Below are 24,484 nucleotides of genomic sequence, written 5' to 3' on the forward strand. Positions count from 1 at the left end.
CAAACTGTACAGTAAACAAATACGCCAAATTTATGTTTGTGTAAATGACGAAACTAAGGATATCAGCACATATTTTCCCTGGTAAATTTTTATTTCATATTTTAAATAATGGGAACTGAAAAAAGAAAAAAATAATAATAAGAGGGTGGGTAAATACAATACCACAATCATCCATACAGCTACATGTGCAGTCATGGCTCCCATGGTTAAAGCTGCAAACCAATTTTGAAGACCATCTAAAGAGGAGAATAACTGCATGTTATTTATTATGTATTTCATTGTCCTGAGAAATTCACTATGAAGTGCCAATTTAAGTAAAGGAACAATCAATATTGCTGATGCAAAAATATAGAGGACACTCATGCATTCGGAAAAATTACATCATAACTTGCCCCACCATAACGAAAAATAAAAACCAAAATAACACAGTGGCCTTATACACGTCACCTGATGGGCTAAAACACTATCCTTACTGATATAGAAACAAGACATTTTGTCAAACATGTGTCATATCAAATCTTTTTACCAGTCAAATTCAAATAATCTCATCACACCACTCGTCCTCAGGCAAACACTGCAGGCATCATAACTCAAGAAATAAACTAAAACGACAAGGATCACATAGAAGCAAACCAAGACGAGAACACAACAAACAGCCATATAAGGGTCTGCACTTTCTACATATTTTAAAGTCTTTGGCCCCATCAGGCTGCTGAGAAAACAAACCTGAGGAGAGATTTTTAAAACCATCGGCTGTAATGGAAAACTGGGAAAACACAAAGAGCTCATTTACAAATGTTTCAAGAGCAAGTAACGGGTGAGGAGTTAAACCAAACAGTTACAACATGCCAATTGACTTTTGATAGTTACCAGTGGTTTAAAGATAATCAAACGTCTCAAAATTTGGGAGTACACCCACTTTTCTTTTAATTAGTTCTGCCCCATCCACATATTTTCTTCTGTAGAAATTAAATCATACACAAATCTTAACACCAGAATTACTTCAAATAAGATAATCCCCACACAGAAAAGGACAGAGAAAAACATCCAACGGTACAAGAAGAAACACAGCAAAAAGTTCATGTTCCCAAAAAAAAGAAAATGTTCCTGAAGATCCAACCTGCTGGCTCAGTGTTGCCAGTGTGTTTTCCAGAGAAAAAGTTCACTGGGATCTCCATCAGCACGTCGTTGTAATCAGAGAGCTGATAACGGATCATAATGTAGGTAAACAGTCCACTAGTAAGAAAAGACAATTAGCTTCTACTGATGTTCTGGCATGCACAAGATCTTTGAAGACATTGTCCCGGGACATCCCCATCCTTTCTGTAGTGGTACTTACCGCACCCCTCAGAAAAACATCTAATTCAGTATTTGCAGGAGACTCTTTGACACTAACTAGTGGGCTAAATTTTTCAGTCATATGTCCGTCACTGGGAGCAAAAACCCCGTTACAATTAGTGAAATACACATATGCATGAAAGACACTGAGAAGAGTGTGGAAGCGTTTGCACCAGTGCAAATGTTGCTATAGTTAACGGCGGGATAACATCATTAACACCGGGGTACTGAACCACTCATTATAATTAGGTAATTTTTAAGTCATTCTTTCAAATTAAGGTTTAGGGTGATGAAAAATAACAGCTGAAGATGAAACGTAAGAGTGAATTTTGTGCTGGTGCAAATCTCAAAAGGTCTGACCTTCCCACAGCGGTGCATTGATTTTTACCTCCAGAAAAGATTTCCGAGGCTCAGAAAAACTCGGTATCTAAGAGAATCTCTAGCAACCCAGAGAAAGCGAAACGGGGCCGCTTGTGTCGGACAGGTTGGGGATACTGTCAGAAAGCACGTCACGACTCCTCGTTGCCGGAGTCATCCTCATCATAGCAGCAGTCGCTGTCCCCATCCTCCACGTCGTCGTCGTCGTAGTAGTCATAGAAGACGTCGGAGCCTTCGTCGGGGGCAGGGACAGGTGTGCGAACGCAGTATTCAGCTAGCGTTGTGGGGACCTTCACGCCGTCGCGTTCAGCTTCTGCTTTGGTGGCCAAAACCTGTTTCCTGAGACAGTTAAAAAAATATATAATGAGTTAAAACCAAAATGTGTCAAACAGGTCAATATTTTTGTGGTGGTTGATCTTCACCTGATAATCTCTACATATTCACGGTCCTTGCCCTTGCTGTCTCTCCACTTGCGGTACATGACAGAGGCGTCCACGTTGGCAGGAGAAAAGGTGTTGGGCTCATTGAGCAGTGAAATTACACTCAGCAAAATGGTCCTGGACAGCAGAAACAACTAATAAACCTTCTGTTGCCCTGGTGTTAATTACAGATACTCAGACTTGTAGCTCAGGGCTATAGCCATCGATTTATCATCAAATTACTCGCAAATGTTGCGGCCAATTTAGGGAACTGTGGAACTACAGAAGAAAATGGAACCAAACTGGAAAAAACAGAACTTGTGATGTAAATGTCTTATCTTGATGAAGTGTTACGATCTCATAGTTCCCAGTTCAAGCCCTGATGCGGACAAAACGTGGAAGGTGTTCTGGTAGTAGAGGAAGGTGCTAGAACACTTTCAGAGCACTGCCGAGGTACCCTTGTGCAAGGTACTGAACCCACAAATGCTCACATAGGGCCCTGGGATGAACCGGCGACCCATCCTTGGGTGGACCCACAGTTCAAACCACAACAACAGACAACCAGCAGAATGGTGCACCCTAGCCTTTGGCTTTATGTTTTGTAAATTAGTATTGTCTCTCAGATGTGTATGGTTTGGAACAGGCTTGTCTGGCTTACAGGACACTATTAATTAACATTTCAGAGCTAATGCAATGAATGTATCTTCATATTTTATTAATAAAATTATTATTGTCGTAAAAAAGATGTGAAGTATGTGCTTACCGGACATTCTGGGTGGGGTTCCACCTCTCTGAAGGCAGCTCTCCACTTTGTGGGTCATCCACTGGAGGGTGCAGTATAGAAATGCACACGTCTCCATTCTGGAAACAAACAAGAGGGCATTTCCTCAAATACATACAGAAAAGCAGCAACTGGATGCATTATTTCTTGTGCTAATGTGGGCTTTTACCTCATAGATGTTGGGGTGCCACATCTTGGTGAGGAACCGGAAGGCAGGAGGGGAATATGGATAATCTATAGGGAACTTGATTCGAGCCTGGGTGACAAACGAGACATGCTGAGATCCACATACTGCTATGGAGCATATATTCAGTCCATGATGCTATGTAGCTCGATTAGCGTTTATAATATTAAACAATGACGTGTGACCTTACAAATGCTGTAATGAACAACAAAAGGGTGATATATGGACTATATAATTTCCCCGATTAAATTCGTCCAGTCGACCAAAAACGTTGCCATTAGTTTAAACGAAGAACAAAGATTACGGGGACACTTTGCACTATTTTTTACTCTCACCTTAAAATAGCCTCCTTCATAGTGGGTGTTCGGGGGTCCGAAAATGGCCACTTCCCAGTTGTACATATCAGCCTCGTTCACCAGTGTTATTTTGAATCCCTCGACAGGCTGCTCCTGGAGGCTCTTCATTTCCAGCATGAGTGCTTTCTGTGAACTGGCTACATGAGTGTGGTCGTGTTGCGCCATACTGACAACTTGGTTGCGTTCAAGATAGTCTGGATCCCACAGCTGATCGAGTAGCACAACAAGCTACCGACACGGCGAAATAACTTGTGCCTTTCCGATATTCGGAAACAATGAAACAGGCCAGAGCAGTCAGGATATGCGCACGTTAAGCTGATATTTTCTCCGATTCAACTAAAATATCAAGCTATTTCAGTATTCGCAAACTCGAGACGTAAACAAATCATAATGTCTGAGCGTTAGTCCATCAGCCTGCCAAGACAACAAACGGATATATACTGATCAAGTGTAGCAGCTGGCTAAAATAATCTAGCTAACAAGCTCTACCTTAGCGACGAACTACCGCGGTGGGAAGTTTTCTAGTTTTGAGGCGCTGACTACAAAATACGGATACGCCTATTGATCTCAGCTGCTGGCAGAGATCAGTTCTAATGATGAATAGTCGGATACGTATTTGATTGCCCTGACAGTAGCCAAGGAAAAAAGAACAGTGTTGTTGAAAGAAGTCTCCTCTCCCTTCAATACAGCCTGTAACACCACGTGATTTCTGGGATTTGTAGTCAGGTTTCCGGCCGTTAACATTACTTTCAACTACGGAAAAAACAACAATCTCGAGCAAAAACAATAATTGTTTAACTATACTAATAATACAAGTCACGAACACCAGAACAGATATTTGACGTTATATGTTTGACATATTTATGCAAGAGTGATGTTGGAGAACTACATTTTCAAATTGCATGACGTCACAGAATAGCTACGTTGTTTGTGTTTGTGAAGAGCGATATGACCTATTTTATCAACCAAGCAGTTTAGCCAGAACAAAACAACTGAATGATATTTATTTGAGCCAAATGTTCCGAGAGCTATAACAAAACAGCAGATAACAAATTAAATTGTTTTGTACTTGGGGTTTTATAGAAATATTCATGACATCAGGATATGCGCCGTGTTGTAGAAAGCCCATCGAGGTGTCTTCTTAGTGCCAGAACAATAAACTAATGCATTGAAAATACACAATTATATAGGATGATTACCCGCAACATATTGAATTAGACCTATTTTCTGGGGGGGTTTGATTTATTTTTGCTGGTCTCTATGGATCTTAGAAGCCATAAGTGCAGAGAGTAATCGTCTTAGTTACATCTTATTTACGCGACAGAGAGAATTTAGGGCCCCGTAGCCATAGAAAGTTCGTAATGGGTTCGAAGTCTCGTCGTTCTAAGTCCAGAAGTCGTAGCCGGGACCGATGGAACAAATCAAAAAGGAGCAGGTCTCGGTCACCAGAAAAAAGGAGAGGTCGTAGTCGATCTGTGGACAAGAAAAGAAATACTAGCGGCCGAGGACGTTCTGGAAGCGAGGACTACAGTGATGGTTCTCCCGGTCGAAGTCGGCCACAGCATCGGAGTCGTCCAGGATCCAGGAGCGACTCAGAGAGCGACAGAAGACCGAGACAGCAACGCTCAAGGGGCCGATCATCAGGGTAAATCTGCTTTAAAATCCACATCTCTCTATAGTCCCTCCAAATACCGCCATTACCATTATTCTGCGCCTCAACTGCTATTAGCTCTGTGTGTGCGCCCGTGTATGTGTATGTGTATGTGTACGTACACATAGTCATCTACTGTAACAACAATTTCTAGGTTTGGGATCAATAAAAATAAAATCTGTTGCCAAGGAGGTTGTGTAACAGCAATTTAATATTATATTTCATAAATAAAACATTCAAAGTGAATAAACAGAATTGTATTATGGATATGACGGATCACGAAAAGCACTTGAGCATCCATAGATTGAGTTTACCGTGTTTAAGGGGTAAATGTCTGAAATTAAGTATGGGGAAATGAATTTAAAATAATGTAACCATTTGTAGATACATTTGCTTCTGTTATTGCATTCAAAGTAACTATTTTTATAACTATTTTTCAGTTCGGATTCAGATGATCCCAGAGCGATGAAGAGAAAGGAAAAAGACAGACGGCGAAATCCAAAGCAAGAGAGTAAAGCAAGGTCGCGGGACAGCAGCCATGGCTCCAATGATTCAAGTAATGATAGGCAACGGAGGAGGGAGAGAAGTCCTGACAGCAGAAGTCCAATGAGGGACAGGCAGAGAAGGGAACGAGACCGAGAGAAAAACAGCAGAGAGAGAGAAAGAAAAGGAGACAGAGGCCGAGAGCAAAGGAAGCGGAGTGAAGACAGGGAGGACGGGAGAAGTGTGGGAACCAGAGAGAGAGGGAGGCGACGCTCTAGTTCATCTGACTCATCCTGCAGCTCAGGGTCTGATAATGTGGTCCATGCAGCAAAGGAAAAAGAGGAAAAGAAAAATCAGAAGGAGGTGATGAAGGCTCTGGAGACACCAGAGGAGAAGAGGGCCAGAAGACTGGCAAAGAAGGAAGCAAAGGAGAAAAAAAGGAGAGAAAAGATGGGATGGAGCGAAGAATACATGGGGTACACCAACGCAGACAACCCCTTTGGAGACAACAATTTATTAGGCACATTCAAGTGGAAGAAGGTGAGTTGACATTGTCAGACAGTCACATTTTATAATATTAAAATGCAAACATCTCTGTTCTGATGAATAGTGCATCTTATTTAATAAAGATTTTTTACTTTATTTCATAGGCACTGGATAAAAAAGGCATTGGCCACCTTGGAGAAAAAGAGCTTAAAGAGCGAAATAAACAAATTCAGGAAGAGAACCGCCGAGAATTGCAAAAGGCACGAGTTGCTCCATTTATAATAAATCAAAGTTTGCATTGCTTGGAGTTAATCATAAACTAAATGCGTGTACAGGTGAAACAGCTGCGTCTAGAAAGAGAACGAGAAAAGGCCATGAGGGAGACAGAGCTCGAGATGCTACAGAGGGAAAAGGAGGCAGAACATTTTAAAACTTGGGCCGAACAAGAAGACAATTTCCACTTGCAGCAGGCAAAACTCCGGTGAATATGCATCTGATCTCACGTTTTCATTTCAACTTCAGTGGCAGATTTAATGAATCACAGTGTCTGATTCCAGTGAAGGTCCAGAACTCTACAGTGGATGAATATTTAGTGTTTGCTTTCGGTCTGCAGGTCTAAGATCAGAATCCGCGATGGTCGGGCCAAGCCCATTGACCTGCTGGCAAAGTACATCAGTGCAGAAGATGACGATCTGGCTGTGGAGATGCATGAGCCTTACACGTTCCTCAATGGGCTGACAGTCACAGACATGGACGACCTCCTGGAGGACATCAAAGTTGGTCACCTTTCCTTCAAGTTAGTTTAAACCTGTGTGAAGTTAACATATTTTATCTCTTTTAAATAAAAGCGTGTGTTGTCCTTGTAGGTCTACATGGAGTTGGAACAAGGGAAAAATGTTGACTTTTGGAGAGATATGACAACTATCACAGAGGATGAGATCAGCAAACTGAGAAAATTGGAAGCCTCTGGAAAAGGACCAGGTACAGTTTTTCCATTTCACTGATCACTTTTGTGGTTAGTTAACTTAATAATAGCTGCATGCATGTTAATGGGTTTGATGCTCAGGTGATCGCCGTGAGGGAATCAACACAGCCGTGAGCACAGACGTACAGACGGTCTTCAAAGGAAAGACATACGGCCAGTTGCAAGCGTTGCACCTAAACATTGAGTCAAAGATTCGGAGTGGAGGGTCTAATCTTGACATCGGTTACTGGGAAAGTTTGTTGCAACAGGTCAGGGTCTACATGGCCAGAGCGAGGTAAGATTATATTGATTTAACTGGTTTAAAGACATGTAAGAAAAAAAATAGTCGAGCATGATGATGCTGTTGCTCAAATCACATTTTTCCCCTCCCAGATTGAGAGAGCGACACCAGGATGTGCTGCGACAGAAGCTCTTCAAGCTAAAACAGGAACAGGGAGTGGAAAGTGAACCTTTGTTCCCCATCATCAAAGAAGAGAGGATTGATGAGGAGTGAGTTATTCACAAACATCTTGCTCAGTGTGTACTTGTGTTCAGGGGGAATCAGATGAGGACCTAATAATTCCTTTTTTTTTTCCTTTTTTTTTTACATCAGTTTTATCAGAGATGAGCGAACAAGGTTGACATTGAGAGAAGAGGCTGGTCCATCTTCATCATCCTCCACAGACCAGAGAAGCTGGCCAACCAGGGAAGATGACGAACAGCCACAAGCATCAACGTCCACAGCTGCGAACCAGGCTGAGGGTGAAGAAAAGGATGCAAAGAAAGATGACGAAGACAAAGACGAGATGGCAGAGGCAGTGTTGACAGAGGAGGACCTAATCCAGCAGAGCCAGGCCGACTACGATTCCGGTCGGTACAGCCCATCGCTGCTCACATCCTCTGAGCTGCCACTGGACTCGCACACGACCACACCAGAGGAGGACCTGCACAGACTGCAGCTGGCGCGCAGGCAGCTACAGGTCACAGGTATGACTAACAGATTCTGGATGAGGAGACTTCAGAAAATTGTCCCCTTACAGCACAAAACATGTATCTCGTATCTGCTGCAGGCGATGCCAACGAGAGCGCCGAGGACGCCTTTGTACGCCGCGCCAGAGAGGGCATGGGCAACGACGAGGCCCAGTTCAGCGTAGAGATCCCCGTCACGGGGAAAATGTACCTGTGGGCAGATAAATACCGTCCCAGGAAACCTCGCTTCTTCAACAGGGTCCACACGGGTTTCGAATGGAACAAATACAACCAGACGCATTACGACTTCGACAACCCCCCGCCCAAGATTGTCCAGGGTTACAAGTTCAACATTTTCTACCCAGATTTGATCAACAAGCGTTCCACACCACAGTACTTCCTAGAACCCAGTCCTGAAAACAAGGACTTTGGGATTCTGAGGTTCCACGCTGGCCCTCCATACGAGGACATCGCCTTTAAGATCGTGAACAGGGAATGGGAATACTCCCACCGACACGGTTTCCGCTGCCAGTTTGCCAACGGGATCTTTCAGCTGTGGTTCCACTTCAAGAGGTATCGCTACAGAAGATAAACGTCTGCCAACCAAGAACCTAGTGTGGGTTTTATCCTACACGGTATAATCAAGAGTTCTGTCAGTGTCCCGAGTTCTGTTGTCCTTTTTATCTGAAGTTGCAACAAAAAGCTGTAATTTTTTAAAGACACATTAAAGTTTTTTTGTTTAAAACTTTCAACCCGCTGTCTTTTGTGAATACAAAAAAATACAACTCTTCTTACACAAATGAACAAAGTTGATATGTTGGGCATATTTCATCTGAACATTACCATTAGTAGAAGTTGATATAAAATAAAGCAGGAGTTGGAAGTGGCTCAGATTTATAATCTGTGAAATATTTCAAACAGCTCTTGCACTAATCAACAAACTGCAGAAATGGGAGATTCTCCCTCTGAAGGTCGTTCTTGGCCTCTCCGGTGCATTTGTTCGAATTCGGGATGTAATGATCATATTTCACATAACGGTTATTGTGGCCAAGATGATCCCAGCTGTCATTATTGCAGTATTGTTGAAACATGCTCAAAATATTTCAAAAATGTACTAATACGCTGAAATCACTGTCCCAAATTTTATTTTTGAAAAGCAATAAATAATATGCACAACGTATTTTCGGTTGGCTGAAACATTAAAAGTTGACAACCTTCAGTCTGATTCCCCTCAATGTCCTTTAGAAATCCGCAACACATCCAGGCTCGTGGGTGGGATCAGTAATGAACAAATGCTTCCTAAGGCCCGTGCTATAGTTTTTGGACTGGAATAGTTATATAAATAAAGCGACATTGAAACAAACTAAATTTTGCATTCGTGGCGTCGCCCAGACGTGGCCCAGAAAGTCCGCACATACGAGAGCACTTGGTTGGTGAGCTGAACTATGCGATCTGCACGTGCACTGCATTTCACTTATATCCTACTGCTCTGGAAGTAAAAGCTTTACAAACAGCAACCACAGTGAGCTGGTGTGGCTGAATACTTTTGGAACGGCACCGATTCCGCCACAAAGCTTGTGTAGGTGAAGAACTTAATGTTGCAAAATTCAAAAACTGGTTTGACAAACAAGGTGAAATCTCTACCTAATAAAGGTGAGGTGACTTTCCTTCAACTATGATACGACTACTGCAAACTGCTCAGTAGTCAGAAAGTCCGGTTGCACAGATTATGGACACCAAACAAGCAATGGGGATTACTGGATTAAATCAATGGAATTAAATTACTTTTATGAATCCAATGTATACAAGATTTTTAAAAAATACAATTTCCATCACAGTGACATGAAACAAATGCCATAAAGACAATGAGACATTTCTATTTTGCTTCATTTATGTCTCTTTGGTTTATATGGGTCTATGCTTCTATGCGTGACCACCGATCGTGCAAATTGTAAAAAATCTGAAATGTCGACCAGTCCGAAATGGCTGATGAGATCGTCGGACAACCGAGGAGCAGCATAACAATGAGTTTTTAAAAATGGGGGTAACAAACACTGTTTTAGTGATAATTATAATTCCAGATGGTAATACTACTGGCTGTCCTGCAGTTCCACGGTAGTGGTATGTGTCTTTTGTAACAGTTCCAGGTCAAAAGGCCGAGAAGACCGACTATGAGGACACCAACTGCAGCTTGAAGCCCAGCTACAGCTGTGTTGTTGACCTGAATCCAATCACCAGAACCTAATAGGCCCACATGGTACTCCGCCATGGTGGTGCTGAACTGGCCAGCCTTTGACTTCTCCACAGAAAGGCAGCGATACGGACCAGCGTCTGACTTGGACCCAGTGAAGATGAGGAGTCCATATTCGTGGATTTGAAAGTGGCCGTTGGGGGTCAGTGTGTGGCCGTCCTTCACCCAGACGGTTTCAGCCAATTGGGAGGGTGAATGGCAGTAGAGCTTCAGGTTTCCTCCAGGCCAGATGGTTCGCTTCAGGGGGATGAGTGGATCTGAAAACAACAGTCATCCATTTTATTCATGATCTGCTGCTCTCATTAGTCAGAAATTTAAATGATGTTTGTTCTTGGTAGCTCAGTCTGTAGGGGACTGGGCTGAGAAGCAGAAGGTTCTTAGTTCAAGCCCAAGAGCAGAAAAACCATGGAAAGTGTTCTGGGAGCTTCCAAGATCTTTTGAGCACCGCCGAGGTGCCCTATAGCAAGGTGCCAAACCCCCAAATTCTCACATGCGATTAACTGGTGACTGCCTTCACACATATGCAGCTGGAATAGGCTCCAACATTCTCCCCCTGACCCCAAAAGGGTCATAGGGGTCAAGAAAATGTTTTTTGTCCCATCACAACAGGTATTAGTGTATTTATGTGTGTATTTTTTGTGATTTGCTTGTGCATTCTCCATTAGACATACTGCAAATACACAGGCACAAACTCACCAGCTGGTGGGCAGAGCTTGGCATCTCCTTCTTTCACACTTTGGATTAGTTCTCTAAAGAAAATAGCCAAATGTCAGTTAAGATGAACCAAGTCAGGGTCCCTCCTGAGACGGCTGCCAACCTGGTTGAACTGGATAGGAGACTACATTTCCCATCAACCATGTCCCAGCCACAGTAAGGGTCTCTGGATAGCACACAGTCCATGCAGGACGTAGACCTCCCGCAGGTGGCCAGAGGTACCTGAGTCACCCCGGAGTCTGAGCCTGCATAGAGCTGACCCTGTATAGTAAAAATACAGATATTTAGCAAACATAATGTATGTTCTTTACCAGAATGTCAACTCAAAATGATAGACAGATTTTCCTACCTGAATGATAATAGTACAGAATGTAAGAATGCAATTTTTTCTGGCATATCAGGAAGAGAAATGGCTATTATTTTAATTGGAGCCACAAGGATTTTACTCTCAAGGTTTGATGTACCGTTATCTTCATCGGCCATATATCATGGATCAGTAATGAACAAATGCTTCCTAAGGCCCGTGCTATAGTTTTTGGATTGGAATAGTTATATAAATAAAGCGACATTGAAACAAACTAAATTTTGCATTCAACTTAATATTTACTTCTCCCAAAGAGGCTGTTTGACAACCAGCGCTTCTTAGCTTGTATGTCTGTCTCATAAAAAGATTTTAATGAAACTTTAAAAAAATATTGATAATGGGCCATGGAAGACCTTATAAATGTTTCCGAACATCCTGGATTCCAGAAGCACCTTGTGCTTTCAACTGTCTAAGCATCTTACTCCTAAACTAATAAACCCACATTAAATTCAACTAGTTTTAGATTACCGTGACATTTGAAAACTTCAGGATCTTTATGGATACTCGGGGCTGGAAAACCTGCACCTCCTCAATGAGGAACATCTCTCCGTCGTAGTTCACCCCCTTCACCAGCGTTCCCTCCTCTTGTCAAGCACAAACACAACGACTTGATTCATCTGGACACTTGACCGGTGGAACCAGCTCCGACACCCACCTGTTCCCATAAACATCACGTGGTACTTTTCTCCATCAGCAGCTTGCACCTGGTTGACCACTATACGTGTGAACGCAGCTCCCTTGTGCACCAGCAGAGGCTTCCCTCCAACTGGCTGGATAGTTTGATCCATCAGGGGCCTCAGTTTAATAAACTGAAGGGTTGGGTCTGGGAGGTGCAAAGTGTCATTTATACCATTATTCCGAGCCTCGTTGTCTATACACTGATGGGAGAAAAGGGAAGGAAACAGAAAAAGAGAACCAAGTCAGGCCAGAAAGAGAGCCGCCAACCCGCTGAGCCACTTGTCAGACATGAAAAAGTTGCCTTTTCAGCTTTGTCTTCATCAACAACCCCACACTTTCATTAAACAGAGCTCAGACTCACAGCTCCAGGCCGGGGGATGGGCACATCTCCACTGTACATAACCCACTTCACAAAGGAGGTTTCTACGGTGACTGGAGTTTTGTACTTCCCCTCAGCAAACACGTTGCTGACGTCGGACACGCGATACGCACAAACCGCAGACAGGTCCGACGTCTCCCTGACACACACACACACACACACACACACACACACACACACAGAATGTGAGCACACTGCAGTGCCAAAGCCCATTAAAAAGACACCTCAAAAATACAAAGAGCATGAATTCAAAACGCACGATTGTGGCCTGAAAACGGCGTAGAACAAGCAGTCCCTCCAGCCCCGGTGGGAGCCACACCAGTGGTAGACATCCTGTATGACGTATGGCCGCTGGGACTCAAGCACTGGACAGTCCATTCTGGCCTTCAGGAAGGATGTCCATTTTTTCTGCAACGTCCTCTCACCTCCGATGTCCCCCTGTGGACATCAACACCGTAAAAATGTGGATGCACAATCAAATGCAGAAATACTGAAGCTGCTGCTGGATCTTTGTCCAGCGTGCCTGCTGGATAAACCGTTCACCTTGCAGACCCGAGCCACGCGGGACACCAACAGTTTGTTGTGGCAGTCGCACTCCACGGCTACCTCACTGAAGAACAGATAGACCTTATCGTCATCTCCCACTGCACTCATCTGGCTCTCTGGAATCTGAGTCATGGACACGAAGGTGGGCTCTAAAAGAAGGAAACATTAATGATTGAACTTGTTTCCAAACAGTTTGAGCGTGTGGCAATTCACCGTTGAGCCATGAGCTCTTGAACTCCGTGCGTATGGTGACAGGGGAGCTGCGCATCAGGACTGCTTCTGTACCGAGGAAATTCATGGAGGTGGCCGAGTATAGATTGTTTTCTACAAGATGTGAGAGATTATGCTACATTATTCAGCCCTGCTCAATGTCTTATCTGTTGAATACCTGGTGCTCACCTAACATGAGTGACGTGTGTCTCTGAAAGGGATCAAACGGACACTTCCCTTTACCGTCCTCCACCTTCCTCTCAAGAGTCAGTTGACCATCTGCGTAGGACTGCAGAGGTATTTAAATCAATGAATGCAGAAAATGGGACAGAAGCAGACATGAGCGAGCTGTGTGACCCTGACTGTCTGACCATGTAATCACACTTGGGTTTAAATGCGTTGGTTCCACACACGTACATCTTGTTGTCGTCCCTCTTGTGCAAAATTCTGATAAAATTCTTGCAATCCATCTGTAAAAATCAATAATCCTAAAATCCCACACATGTGCCTGAAATGCAGCTTGCTTTCTGAAGCTAACAGACCAACCTCGGGATGTTTTCCTTTGTTCTGACACTCAGATATTTGCTGCTGAGTCACTTCCCACTTTACCTATCAAGCAAAGAAAGATTTTTATAGGTCTTGATTAATGAAGCATTTTGTCATCCACCTGCTCATGTCACTGAAAACATCATATCATATAAGGTATGAGTTGATGTAATAGTTTTCAAAGAAGATGATTATTTTGTTGTTAAAAGCAGAATAAAATCAACTATTTTGTTCTGCTTCGAGGTGGAAATACCAGGATCTGTGGTATACTTACTGAAGCACGATTCTTGGAGATGTCTTTAAGGTCAAGAGCATATATTGCCTCCCGGGCCCCCACCAGCAGCACGTCCAGGTCTTCTCTCAAAAGCATGGTGGTGTAGTTAGCCACTCCCCCCTGGTGGAACAGGTTAGCATTGTCCTCTGGAGGTCAAAAACATGAATAATGAAACCTCTCCAACCAGCTGCTCTGACTAAATCCACGTGTGTCAACACACTCTGAGAGTGTTTCATGAAACCGGCTGGAAGACTCACTGTGAAATGCTACAGATCTGCGGGGGGTGTATTCAAGTGAGGAGTCGTCCTTCAGTGTCCAGGCCAGAGGCAGCAGCCAGAAGAAAGAGAGCAGCGGATGCATTTTGTCTATTCACGGGTGAGCTTCAGTGAACGGGGCAGCAGATTATAGATTATGACTTAGAGTAGAAAATCAAGGCACTTGGAGAGAGAGTTGTCTCCTTTAATGGAAGTTGTTGAACTTAATGACAACTACACATCACGTAGCATACTTCGCCAGTAATTTAACATATTAGCAGAGGTCAGTAGTAATACTGGGATGTTCAATGATTGAAGCCCCTTTGATCAAGGATGAAAGTAATTTAGTTTCTTTTGTCATGTTTTTCAACTGCAACTCTCTTTGCACCAGTAGGTGGTGTCATTTTACCCTAACCTCTAAGGCTTTCTCACATGTCTAAGTCAAGAGGGGTTCCTGTGTTTTAGACCCCTTCATTGTATACAAGCATTCCAAGCCTATTGAGAATACGCCCCCCAGTAATTCCGAATATCCACTTTTGTACTGTCTTACTTTGTGTAAGGACCAAGAACAGTATATGTCTATATATAATACTGGTCAATGGCAATTGTTGACACCTGAAACACACAAAGATTAAAGAATATTAAAACAATTCTCCAAAAGGGAAAGACGACAGTCATATACAGATTTGGCAAAACACCAAAATAAATCAAAAAGGATGTGTGGAAGTGAGGGTGTTCTTTACTAGGAAGCAAAGCATTACTTTGGGAAAAGGGCCAGAGTGAGCTGGAGTCAGCACGGCTGTAATTCTGTCAGTGCTATAGTGATGTTAATGCAGGGCCATGAAAGCCATTCCACAGGGTGCCGGGATGACACCTTCAGAAACTCTCCCTCACCACAACACATGACCGAGACAAATGCTGGCATCACTGTGGGAGGAACAACTTTGGGGACACCAGAAGAGAAGAGGGCCAGAAGACTGGCAAAGAAGGAAAGAGAAAAACGAGAGAAAAATAAGGGATGGAATGAAGAATACATGACATACACCAGCATAGACAACCCCTTTGGACATAAGCACTGCAATAAGCTGGGTGGGGCTGGGTGGAATGAGACTGTGCACTGGCTTTGCCCCAAGGCAGTTGGGATAGGCTCAAGTTCCTACCCGTGACAGTGAAAGGGATGAAGCTGTCAAGCAAGAAAATAAAATTACTAGGCACATTAAAGTGTAGGAAGGTGGTTTGACATTGTCAGTGCTTCACATTTTATAATATAAAAATGCAAACATCTCTGTTGTAATGAATATTGCACATTTTCCACTGAGGACATTTTGACTTTTATTTCATAGGCAAGGGATAAAAAAGGCATTGGCCAGCTAGTAGTAAAAGAGCTTAAAGAACAAAAAACTAATTCAGGAGAACCGCCGAGAATTGCAAAAGGCACAAGTTGTTCCATTTCTTATGAACCAAATGTTGCATTGCTTGGAGTTAATCATAAAATAAGTGCTTGTCACAGATGTGGAAGACCTTTTGAAGGACATTAAAGTTGGTCATGTTTCCTTCGTGTGAAGTCAACATAACTTTTTTCTTTTTTGAAATCAAAACCTGTGTTGTCCTTATAAATGTACATATAGTTGGAACAACAGAAAAATGTTAACTTTGTAGCAAAATTACAACAGTCACACATTGATGAGTTTAGCAAACTTAAGAACCTGGAAGCCTTTGGAAAAGTACCAGGTACAGTTTTTCCATTCACTGATCACTTTTGTTAATGATTTTGAGGTGATCACCCTGAGGGAATACATACAGCCATGAGCACAGACGTACAGACGGTCTTCAAAGGATAGACATATGGCCAGTTTCAAGCCCGTTGCACCTAAACATTGAATAGAAGGTTCAGGGTGGAGGGTCTTATCTTGACATTGGTTACTGGGGGAGTTTGTTGCAGCAGGTCAGGGAGTAGGTGGATACTGAAGGGCCTGGAGGTGCTGGCCACATGGGCCCAAATGATCGTCAAGCCATCAAAATCTAGATCTCTTGTACTGAGGAAAGGAAAGGTCTCTTACAAGTGAAGTTCCACTTCAAACATGGCGATACCAGGACACCATTCATCACAAAGAAACCAATGAAGAGCCTGGGGAAGGTTTTTAACTACAGCCTGAGAGACGCGACAGCCATCCACTCTAACTCTACCAAGTTCTTGAGGGCTGGTTAGCCACAGTGGACAAATCAGGCCTCCCTGGTCAGTTCAAGGCCTAAAATTACCAACATGCCATCCTCCCTAGATTCCTTCATGGTAAGCTGCAAAAGTGAGGTGCTGCAATACCGAGAGTCCTCTGACCACAGGGTCTCGGAGGCTGAGATTCAAATCCAGACAGGTTGGAAGTCGAGAGCAGAATTCCGGCTGTGGCATAAAGCACTGTTGGGGGCAGTGATTGAGGGCAGAGTGGGCCTAGGTAGTAGCATTAAACCTTGTAAAAACAAAGCAAGGGGGAAGGTCAGGAGAGCACCTGTCCAGGAAGAACTGTGAGTATCAGTGGAGGAGTAGCAGTTCAGCAGGTCAGTAAGAATGCGGCACAACTCTCAGGCTGGATCTGGTCCTCAGCTCAGCAACCTCCAAGCAGATTATTCACCTATAGCTATGGGTCCCCTGGGAGGGCTACATTGAGGAGCCCAACAAGAGGAAAAGGATTAAATATGCTGAATTCCAGTAAAACATGTAGAGAGCTAGATGGCAACCCATTGAGATGGGATGCAGCGGGCTCGCAGGCTTGTCCCTCTGTAGGGACCACAACATGTTAGGTATCACTGGAACCAGATGGCAAAGGGCCATTAAGGAGGCCAATGAAGCAGCAGACGTTGCTTCAAGGTGGCTATTGATCAAGCGAGGGGATCTACATGGAAAAAAGCTGGGGCTTGATCACCCTCTAGTTGGGTCGACTGGACAAGAGTGTGTGATGTTCGAACAGCCAAAAACACTCCAGGAAACATCTCTGATGATGTGTCCAGTTTGTATCTCTAGTTGATGCATATCACAAGGGTCTATATGGCCAAAGCAAGGCAAGGTTCAAATGATTGATCTCATTTAATTGTGTGGACGGTAGTTGAAAGGGGATTTCTACCATCTACCTGTTAAAGGGGAGTGTTTTCTTGCTACCATTGCTTGTTGGGGTCAAGTAATGGGTTTCTGTAAAGTACCTAGTCAATTTTGATTTTAACAGACATTATATAAGTCAATATGAATTAAAGATGAAATTACAAATATTACAATGTTTCTTTCCTAGACTAAGTGTGACAGAGAAGCTCTTCAAGCTAGATCAGGAACAGGGAGTGAGGAAGAGGAGTATGTTATTCACACACATCTTCATAGCAAAATTGCTCAGTCTGTACTTGTTAAGAAAGAATCATCCTGAGGACTAAAACATTAATTTTTTTACAGGTTTATCAGGGATGAGCAAAGAAGGTCAACAATAAGAGAAGATGTTGGTCCATCTTCATCCTCCACAGACCAGAGAAGCTGGCCAACCAGAGATGAACAACAGTCACAAGCGTCAACATCCACACCTGCAAACAAGGACCAGGGTGAAGAAATGCAAAGAAAGATGACGAGGACAAAGATGAGACTGCAGAGGCAGTGTTGACAGAGGAGGACCTAATCCAACAGAACCAGGAGGACTATGATTCCGGTGGTTACATCCCATCGCTGCTCATCGCTGCCATTGGACTTGCCCATGATCCCACCATAAAAGGGCAGCTACTGGTCACAGGTATGACTAACAGATTCTGGATGAGGAGACTTCAGAAAATTGTCTTTACAGGACAAAACATGCCAACAAGAGCGCCGAAGACGCCTCTGTACGCCGCGCCAGAGAGGGCATGGACAACACCGAGGCCCAGGTCAGCGTAGAGATCCCCGTCATGGGGAAAATGTTCCTGTGGGCAGACAAATACCGTCTAAGGAAACCTCGCTGCCAGTGGTCCAGCTGGTGTTCCAGAAGTTAATCATCTTGGTTGTCATGTGTCCTGGCAGTGTCCTACGTCCTTTTTAACAAATGATGCAACAAAAGCTGTAAAAAAAAGCTTTTAAAAGACACACATTAAAGGTTTTTTTGTTGGATTTTTCTGCCTTCTGTGAATATAAAATAATGTTTCTGACAGAGAAGAACAAGATCTGTTGGGCATATTTAATCCTAAAACATTACCATTACTAGAGCGGGATTATATAAAAGAAAGCTGTTGGAAGTGGCTCAATTTAAATTTATATTTTGTGAAATAATTCAAACAGTTCTTGCAATGGTCAAACGTATGAAACAAGCATTTTACATGCAAAACAAAGTGAAACAGAAGGTCAAATGCCCTTCATATTTTTAGAAGTTCAAAAGTAGATCCCACCAAATGGGGAACTCTGTATTTGCATTTACAAGTTTAACTTCTGAGTTCTCATCAATAAACTGCAGCGATGGGAGATTCTCCCTCTGAAGGTCGCTCTCTCTGGTGCATTTGTTCAAATTGGTGTGTTGTTTCGCCTTGACATCAGGAGATTGTCTTCTGCAGGGGAGAGCTTTACATCCACAGTGGAGCGAGGACCTGCCTGTTCCTCCGTCTGCTCTTTGGTCCTCCTGCAGTTCCACGGTAGTGGTATGTGTCCTTTGTAACAGTTCCAGGTCAAAAGGCCGAGAAGACACACGACGAGGAGACCAACCACCGCTTTCAGTCCCGCCATCGATGGGCCGTTAATCTGAGCCTTGGTGGAAATCCCATCACCAGAACCGAATAGGCCCACCTGGTACTCTGCCATGGTGGTGCTGAACTGGCCAGCCTTTGACTTCTCCACAGAAAGACAGCGATACCGACCAGCGTCTGAATTAGAGCCGTTGAAGATGAGGAGTCCATCCTCGAGACTCTGAAAGTGGGTGTTGGGGGACAATCTGTTGCCGTCCTTCTCCCAGACGGTTTTTGCCAGTTGGGAGGGTGAATGGCAGTAGAGCTTCAGGTTTCCTCCAGGCCAGATGGTTCGCTTCAGGGGGATGAGTGGATCTGAAAACAACAGTCATCCATTTTATTCATAATCTGCTGCTCTCATTAGTCAGAAATTTAAATTATGTTTGTTCTTGGTAGCTCGATCTGTAGGGGACTGGGCTGAGAAGCAGAAGGTTCTTAGTTCAAGCCCAAGAGCAGAAAAACCATGGAAACCTGCAAATACACAGGCACAAACTCACCAGCTGGTGGGCAGAGCTTGGCATCTCCTTCTTTCACACTTTGGATTAGTTCTCTAAAGAAAATAGCCAAATGTCAGTTAAGATGAACCAAGTCAGGGTCCCTCCTGAGACGGCTGCCAACCTGGTTGAACTGGATAGGAGACTACATTTCCCATCAACCTTGTCCCAGCCACAGTAAGGGTCTCTGGATAGCACACAGTCCATGCAGGACGTAGACCTCCCGCAGGTGGCCAGAGGTACCTGAGTCACCCCGGAGTCTGAGCCTGCATAGAGCTGACCCTGTACAGTAAAAATACAGATATTTAGCAAACATAATGTATGTTCTTTACCAGAATGTCAACTCAAAATGATAGACAGATTTTCCTACCTGAATGATAATAGTACAGAATGTAAGAATGCAATTTTTTCTGGCGTTTTTTTCAACCAGTTTTAGATTACCGTGACATTTGAAAACTTCAGGATCTTTATGGATACTCGGGGCTGGAAAACCTGCACCTCCTCAATGAGGAACATCTCTCCGCCGTAGTTCACCCCCTTCACCAGCGTTCCCTCCTCTTGTCAAGCACAAACACAACGACTTGATTCATCTGGACACTTGCACCTGACCGGTGGAACCAGCCCCGACACCCACCTGTTCCCATAAACATCACGTGGTACTTTTCTCCATCAGCAGCTTGCACCTGGTTGACCACTATACGTGTGAACGCAGCTCCCTTGTGCACCAGCAGAGGCTTCCCTCCAACTGGCTGGATAGTTTGATCCATCAGGGGCCTCAGTTTAATAAATTGAAGGGTTGGGTCTGGGAGGTGCAAAGTGTCATTTATACCATTATTCCGAGCCTCGTTGTCTATACACTGATGGGAGAAAAGGGAAGGAAACAGAAAAAGAGAACCAAGTCAGGCCAGAAAGAGAGCCGCCAACCCGCTGAGCCACTTGTCAGACATGAAAAAGTTGCCTTTTCAGCTTTGTCTTCATCAACAACCCCACACTTTCATTAAACAGAGCTCAGACTCACAGCTCCAGGCCGGGGGACGGGCACATCTCCACTGTACATAACCCACTTCACAAAGGAGGTTTCTACGGTGACTGGAGTTTTGTACTTCCCCTCAGCAAACACGTTGCTGACGTCGGACACGCGATACGCACAAACTGCAGACAGGTCCGACGTCTCCCTGACACACACACACACACACACACAGAATGTGAGCACACTGCAGTGCCAAAGCCCATTAAAAAGACACCTCAGAAATACAAAGAGCATGAATTCAAAACGCACGATTGTGGCCTGAAAACGGCGTAGAACAAGCAGTCCCTCCAGCCCCGGTGGGAGCCACACCAGTGGTAGACATCCTGTATGACGTACGGCAGCTGGGACTCAAGCACTGGACAGTCCATTCTGGCCTTCAGGAAGGATGTCCATTTTTTCTGCAACGTCCTCTCACCTCCGATGTCCCCCTGTGGACATCAACACCGTAAAAATGTGAATGCACAATCAAATGCAGAAATACTGAAGCTGCTGCTGGATCTTTGCCTGCTGGATAAACCCATTCACCTTGCAGACCCGAGCCACGCGGGACACCAACAGTTTGTTGTGGCAGTCACATTCCACGGCTACCTCACTGAAGAACAGATAGACCTTATCGTCATCTCCCACTGCACTCATCTGGCTCTCTGGAATCTGAGTCATGGACACGAAGGTGGGCTCTAAAAGAAGGAAACATTAATGGTTGAACTTGTTTCCAAACAGTTTGAGCGTGTGGCAATTCACCGTTGAGCCATGAGCTCTTGAACTCCGTGCGTATGGTGACAGGGGAGCTGCGCATCAGGACCGGTTCAGAGCCGAGGAAGTTCATGGAGGTGGCCGAGTATAGATTGTTTTCTACAAGATGTGAGAGAATATGCTGCATTATTCAGCCCTGCTCAATGTCTTATCTGTTGAATACCTGGTGCTCACCTAACATGAGTGACGTGTGTCTCTGAAAGGGATCAAACGGACACTTCCCTTTACCGTCCTCCACCTTCCTCTCAAGAGTCAGTTGACCATCTGCGTAGGACTGCAGAGGTATTTAAATCAATGAATGCAGAAAATGGGACAGAAGCAGACATGAGCGAGCTGTGTGACCCTGAATGTCTCACCATGTAATCACACTCAGGATCAAACGCGTTGGTTCCACACACGTACATCTTGTTGTCGTCCCTCTTGTGCAGAATTTTGATGAAATTCTTGCAATCCATCTGCAAAAATAAATGATCTTGTAAATCAATCACATCTGCTTGAAATGCAGCTTGCTTTCTGAAGCTAACAGACCAACCTCGGGATGTTTTCCTTTGTTCCGACACTCAGATATTTGCTGCTGAGTCACTTCCCACTTTACCTATCAAGCACAGAAAGATATTTTATAGGTCTTGATTAATGAAGCATGTTGTCATCCACCTGCTCATGTCACTGAAAACATCATATCATATAAGGTATGAGTTGATGTAATAGTTTTCAAAGAAGATGATTATTTTGTTGTTAAACGCAGAATAAAATCAACTATTTTGTTCTGCTTCGAGGTGGAACTGCCTGGATCTGTGGTATACTTACTGAAGCACGACTCTTGGAGATGTCTTTGAGGTCAAGAGCATATATTGCCTCCCGGGCCCCCACCAGCAGCACGTCCAGGTCTTCTCTCAAAAGCATGGTGGTGTAGTTAGCCACTCCCCCCTCGTGGAACAGGTTAGCATTGTCCTCTGGAGGTCAAAAACATGAGGAATGAAACCTCTCCAACCAGCTGCTCTGACTAAATCCACGTGTGTCAACACACTCTGAGAGTGTTTCATGAAACCGGCTGCAAGACTCACTGTGAAATGCTATAGATCTGCGGGGGGTGTATTCAAGTGAGGAGTCGTCCTTCAGTGTCCAGGCCAGAGGCAGCAGCCAGAAGAAAGAGAGCAGTGGATGCATTTTGTCTATTCACGGGTGAGCTTCAGTGAACGGGGCAGCAGATTATAGATTATGACTTAGAGTAGAAAATCAAGGCACTTGGAGAGAGAGTTGTCTCCTTTAATGGAAGTTGTTGAACTTATTGCAAGTGAACCAGTATACAACACCAGTACTGTAATATCCAATAATGGTGGTAAGTAGTTATAAAAGGTTACGTAATTTAATAGGTTGTTATAATCAAAGCCCGTTTTCAACTGGAGTTCCTTCTCACCAGTAGGTGGTGCCATTGGACCTTAACGTCTCGGGCATTCTCACACGTCTAAGCCAAGAGGGGTTTCCGACTTATTATTTCCTTAATAACTACTAATACAGGGGCAAAGACAGTGAGCGGCATCTCTGATGTAAAGAGGTCTGTGTTGATTAAATGCCGTTGATCTCTTTCCTGGCTGCTCTCAGCAGGCCATCCACGATGAGACGGATGTTACGGCGTGAAGAAACAAAGCCATGGACGCCTGAAAGAGACGAAGATTAAACACTATTAAAATCATTTCATGAGAAGGGAAAGACAACAGTCATACACATATGTAAAAGTACCAAAATAGTTCAAAAACAGAAATGGGGGAAGTGAGCGTGTTCTTTAGTAGGACGAGAAGCATTGCAATGGAAACAGGGCCAGAGTGAGCTGGAGTCAGCATGGCTGTAATTCTGTCAGTGCTATAGTGATGTTAATGCAGGGCCATGAAAGCCGTTCCGCAGGGTGCCGAGATGTCACCTTCAGCAACTTTCCCTCACCACCAACACACAACTGAGACAAATGCTCGCACAGCTGTGGGAGGCACAACTTTGTGGCAGCCATGTTGACAACATGGTAGTTTGGCTGGATCACGTCAACCTGCAAAATTTTGCAACACGGTGACTCCCGGCAGTGGATGAGTCTTGCAATCACTTGCCTTGCAGCTGTCTGTTGTAGTTTACCCAATAGTGTTGCTCCAAAGCCGGTGTGTGTTGCACTGTGGGTGCTTCTACAGCACAAGAGGTGTTCCGAATGCCCCAGATGAGCTGCAGCATGTTGGAGAATGCAGCTCTGATAACATGTTTGACATATTCCACATAGGCCACAGCCGTCACTCCGTAATCCCCCACCCCCCACACACACAAACACTCTTACCAAAAAGCATTAATTACCCCACCAGAAAATGCACCTAAATTAAATTTGAAGCACAATCTCATCTCAATAATGCAGTCTTCAGACATTTCAATGTAAATGGATGCTTTTAAATGTTACTCTGCAGTTAGGAGTCATTAATGACGGCTCTTTCAGGCCACTTTACCATGGCAAACGCAGGATTTCCACCTTTGACCGTCAATTCAAATCACTTACCTGCTGTCCGACACGCCCAAGACGCCGAGGACTTCCGCCAAAGCTTGTCCCTCCAAAACACCTGTTTATAACTTAATTTCCAAAACGCAAAACACCGAAGAAAACGAAATCTTGTACCAAAACGTATTCTCCAAAACACTGGTTGAACCGCAAAACCTCATTGAAACGCATAAAAACGCTAAAAGGCAAAAACTTTTGAGCGCAAGCTTTAAAAAAAAGAATCAAGCCCGATCTGGAAAGAACACCGTCCAACTCTGATAAAACAGAAATGCGCGTTTATTAAAGTGCGGTCCTCTCCAGTCTTCTTTTATCCCTCTCAGAGCCGTTCCTGGAGCTCACGCCCCGCGGTCGCTGTGTTCAGGCAGGCTGGAGCTCCTTCTGGTGCACCGTCCCTAAACCGCCACCGGGAGGCGCCATTACCGGATCTGGGGGGTTCCGCTGTTGCGACATGATGGAGACGTGACGCAACGAGACGCCGCAACATGTTCACGCAAGAGAGGTGGAGGCTGTCAGCAGAGAAGGCTCCTGACATGCCATATCAGAAATGTGTTCATGGGTGAATCAGTTTTACAGGTGATAAATAATGTTTAAAATATTTTGCCCCCAGGATTGAAGTCTGGGGGCAAAAGCATGTTTGAATTTTTGGTCAACATGGTTTAATGATGACACCTTTTTATTTATGTTATGTTAAATGATTATTAGATAATGCAGGAGTTCATAAACTTTGTAATAACAAACA

General features: G+C 44.1%; 4 protein-coding genes and 1 long non-coding RNA gene across 7 annotated transcripts; 2 read left to right on the forward strand and 3 right to left on the reverse strand.

Moving 5' to 3' along the window:
* Nucleotides 1–72: 72 nt before the first annotated feature.
* Nucleotides 73–4,163, reverse strand: LOC101073638 (ubiquitin-conjugating enzyme E2 R1-like). The gene is made up of 5 exons (XM_003975621.3): nucleotides 3,436–4,163; nucleotides 3,086–3,172; nucleotides 2,899–2,996; nucleotides 2,139–2,273; nucleotides 73–2,055 (listed from the first exon to the last, which is right to left on the reverse strand). Exons 1-5 carry the CDS (start codon nucleotides 3,619–3,621, stop codon nucleotides 1,848–1,850), a joined length of 714 nt encoding a protein of 237 aa, XP_003975670.1. The 5' UTR covers nucleotides 3,622–4,163; the 3' UTR covers nucleotides 73–1,847.
* A 473-nt stretch (nucleotides 4,164–4,636) lies between these two features.
* cactin lies at nucleotides 4,637–8,761 on the forward strand. Its single transcript, XM_011616465.2, has 10 exons — nucleotides 4,637–5,101; nucleotides 5,548–6,130; nucleotides 6,241–6,336; nucleotides 6,412–6,557; nucleotides 6,690–6,852; nucleotides 6,943–7,057; nucleotides 7,143–7,335; nucleotides 7,434–7,550; nucleotides 7,654–8,027; nucleotides 8,111–8,761. The coding sequence occupies exons 1-10, from the start codon at nucleotides 4,818–4,820 to the stop codon at nucleotides 8,599–8,601; spliced, it is 2,562 nt and encodes an 853-aa protein (XP_011614767.1). The 5' UTR covers nucleotides 4,637–4,817; the 3' UTR covers nucleotides 8,602–8,761.
* Nucleotides 8,762–9,047: 286 nt separating this feature from the next.
* LOC101077137 (semaphorin-4E-like) lies at nucleotides 9,048–14,427 on the reverse strand. 2 transcript variants are annotated; one of them, XM_029831287.1, is made up of 14 exons: nucleotides 14,229–14,427; nucleotides 13,972–14,117; nucleotides 13,698–13,760; nucleotides 13,523–13,621; nucleotides 13,341–13,440; nucleotides 13,155–13,265; nucleotides 12,939–13,090; nucleotides 12,655–12,833; nucleotides 12,378–12,534; nucleotides 11,994–12,216; nucleotides 11,807–11,922; nucleotides 11,078–11,235; nucleotides 10,957–11,009; nucleotides 9,048–10,517 (listed from the first exon to the last, which is right to left on the reverse strand). In XM_029831287.1, the coding sequence occupies exons 1-14, from the start codon at nucleotides 14,329–14,331 to the stop codon at nucleotides 10,069–10,071; spliced, it is 2,109 nt and encodes a 702-aa protein (XP_029687147.1). In that variant the 5' UTR covers nucleotides 14,332–14,427; the 3' UTR covers nucleotides 9,048–10,068. The 2 variants fall into 2 exon arrangements, with proteins under 2 accessions (XP_029687147.1, XP_029687149.1); XM_029831289.1 differs by lacking the exon at nucleotides 13,523–13,621 and having other exon boundaries at nucleotides 9,049–10,517.
* LOC101076911 (semaphorin-4E-like) lies at nucleotides 10,897–24,138 on the reverse strand. Of its 2 annotated transcripts, none has more exons than XM_029831286.1 (15): nucleotides 23,746–24,138; nucleotides 22,283–22,876; nucleotides 22,026–22,171; nucleotides 21,751–21,813; nucleotides 21,575–21,673; nucleotides 21,393–21,492; nucleotides 21,207–21,317; nucleotides 20,991–21,142; nucleotides 20,715–20,893; nucleotides 20,454–20,610; nucleotides 20,070–20,292; nucleotides 19,877–19,992; nucleotides 19,560–19,717; nucleotides 19,413–19,491; nucleotides 10,897–10,930 (listed from the first exon to the last, which is right to left on the reverse strand). In XM_029831286.1, the coding sequence occupies exons 2-15, from the start codon at nucleotides 22,383–22,385 to the stop codon at nucleotides 10,922–10,924; spliced, it is 1,695 nt and encodes a 564-aa protein (XP_029687146.1). In that variant the 5' UTR covers nucleotides 22,386–22,876; nucleotides 23,746–24,138; the 3' UTR covers nucleotides 10,897–10,921. The 2 variants fall into 2 exon arrangements, with proteins under 2 accessions (XP_029687146.1, XP_003975685.2); XM_003975636.3 differs by lacking the exon at nucleotides 10,897–10,930 and adding an exon at nucleotides 18,392–19,256 and having other exon boundaries at nucleotides 19,439–19,491; nucleotides 23,746–24,136.
* Nucleotides 14,230–18,334, forward strand: LOC115248008 (uncharacterized). The gene is made up of 3 exons (XR_003887041.1): nucleotides 14,230–14,346; nucleotides 17,504–17,562; nucleotides 17,659–18,334. It is a non-coding gene; the product is annotated as an uncharacterized lncRNA (long non-coding RNA).
* Nucleotides 24,139–24,484: the final 346 nt, after the last annotated feature.

This window comes from Takifugu rubripes, chromosome 22 (assembly GCF_901000725.2).
Source record: "Takifugu rubripes chromosome 22, fTakRub1.2, whole genome shotgun sequence".
NCBI classification, from domain to species: Eukaryota; Metazoa; Chordata; class Actinopteri; order Tetraodontiformes; family Tetraodontidae; genus Takifugu; species Takifugu rubripes.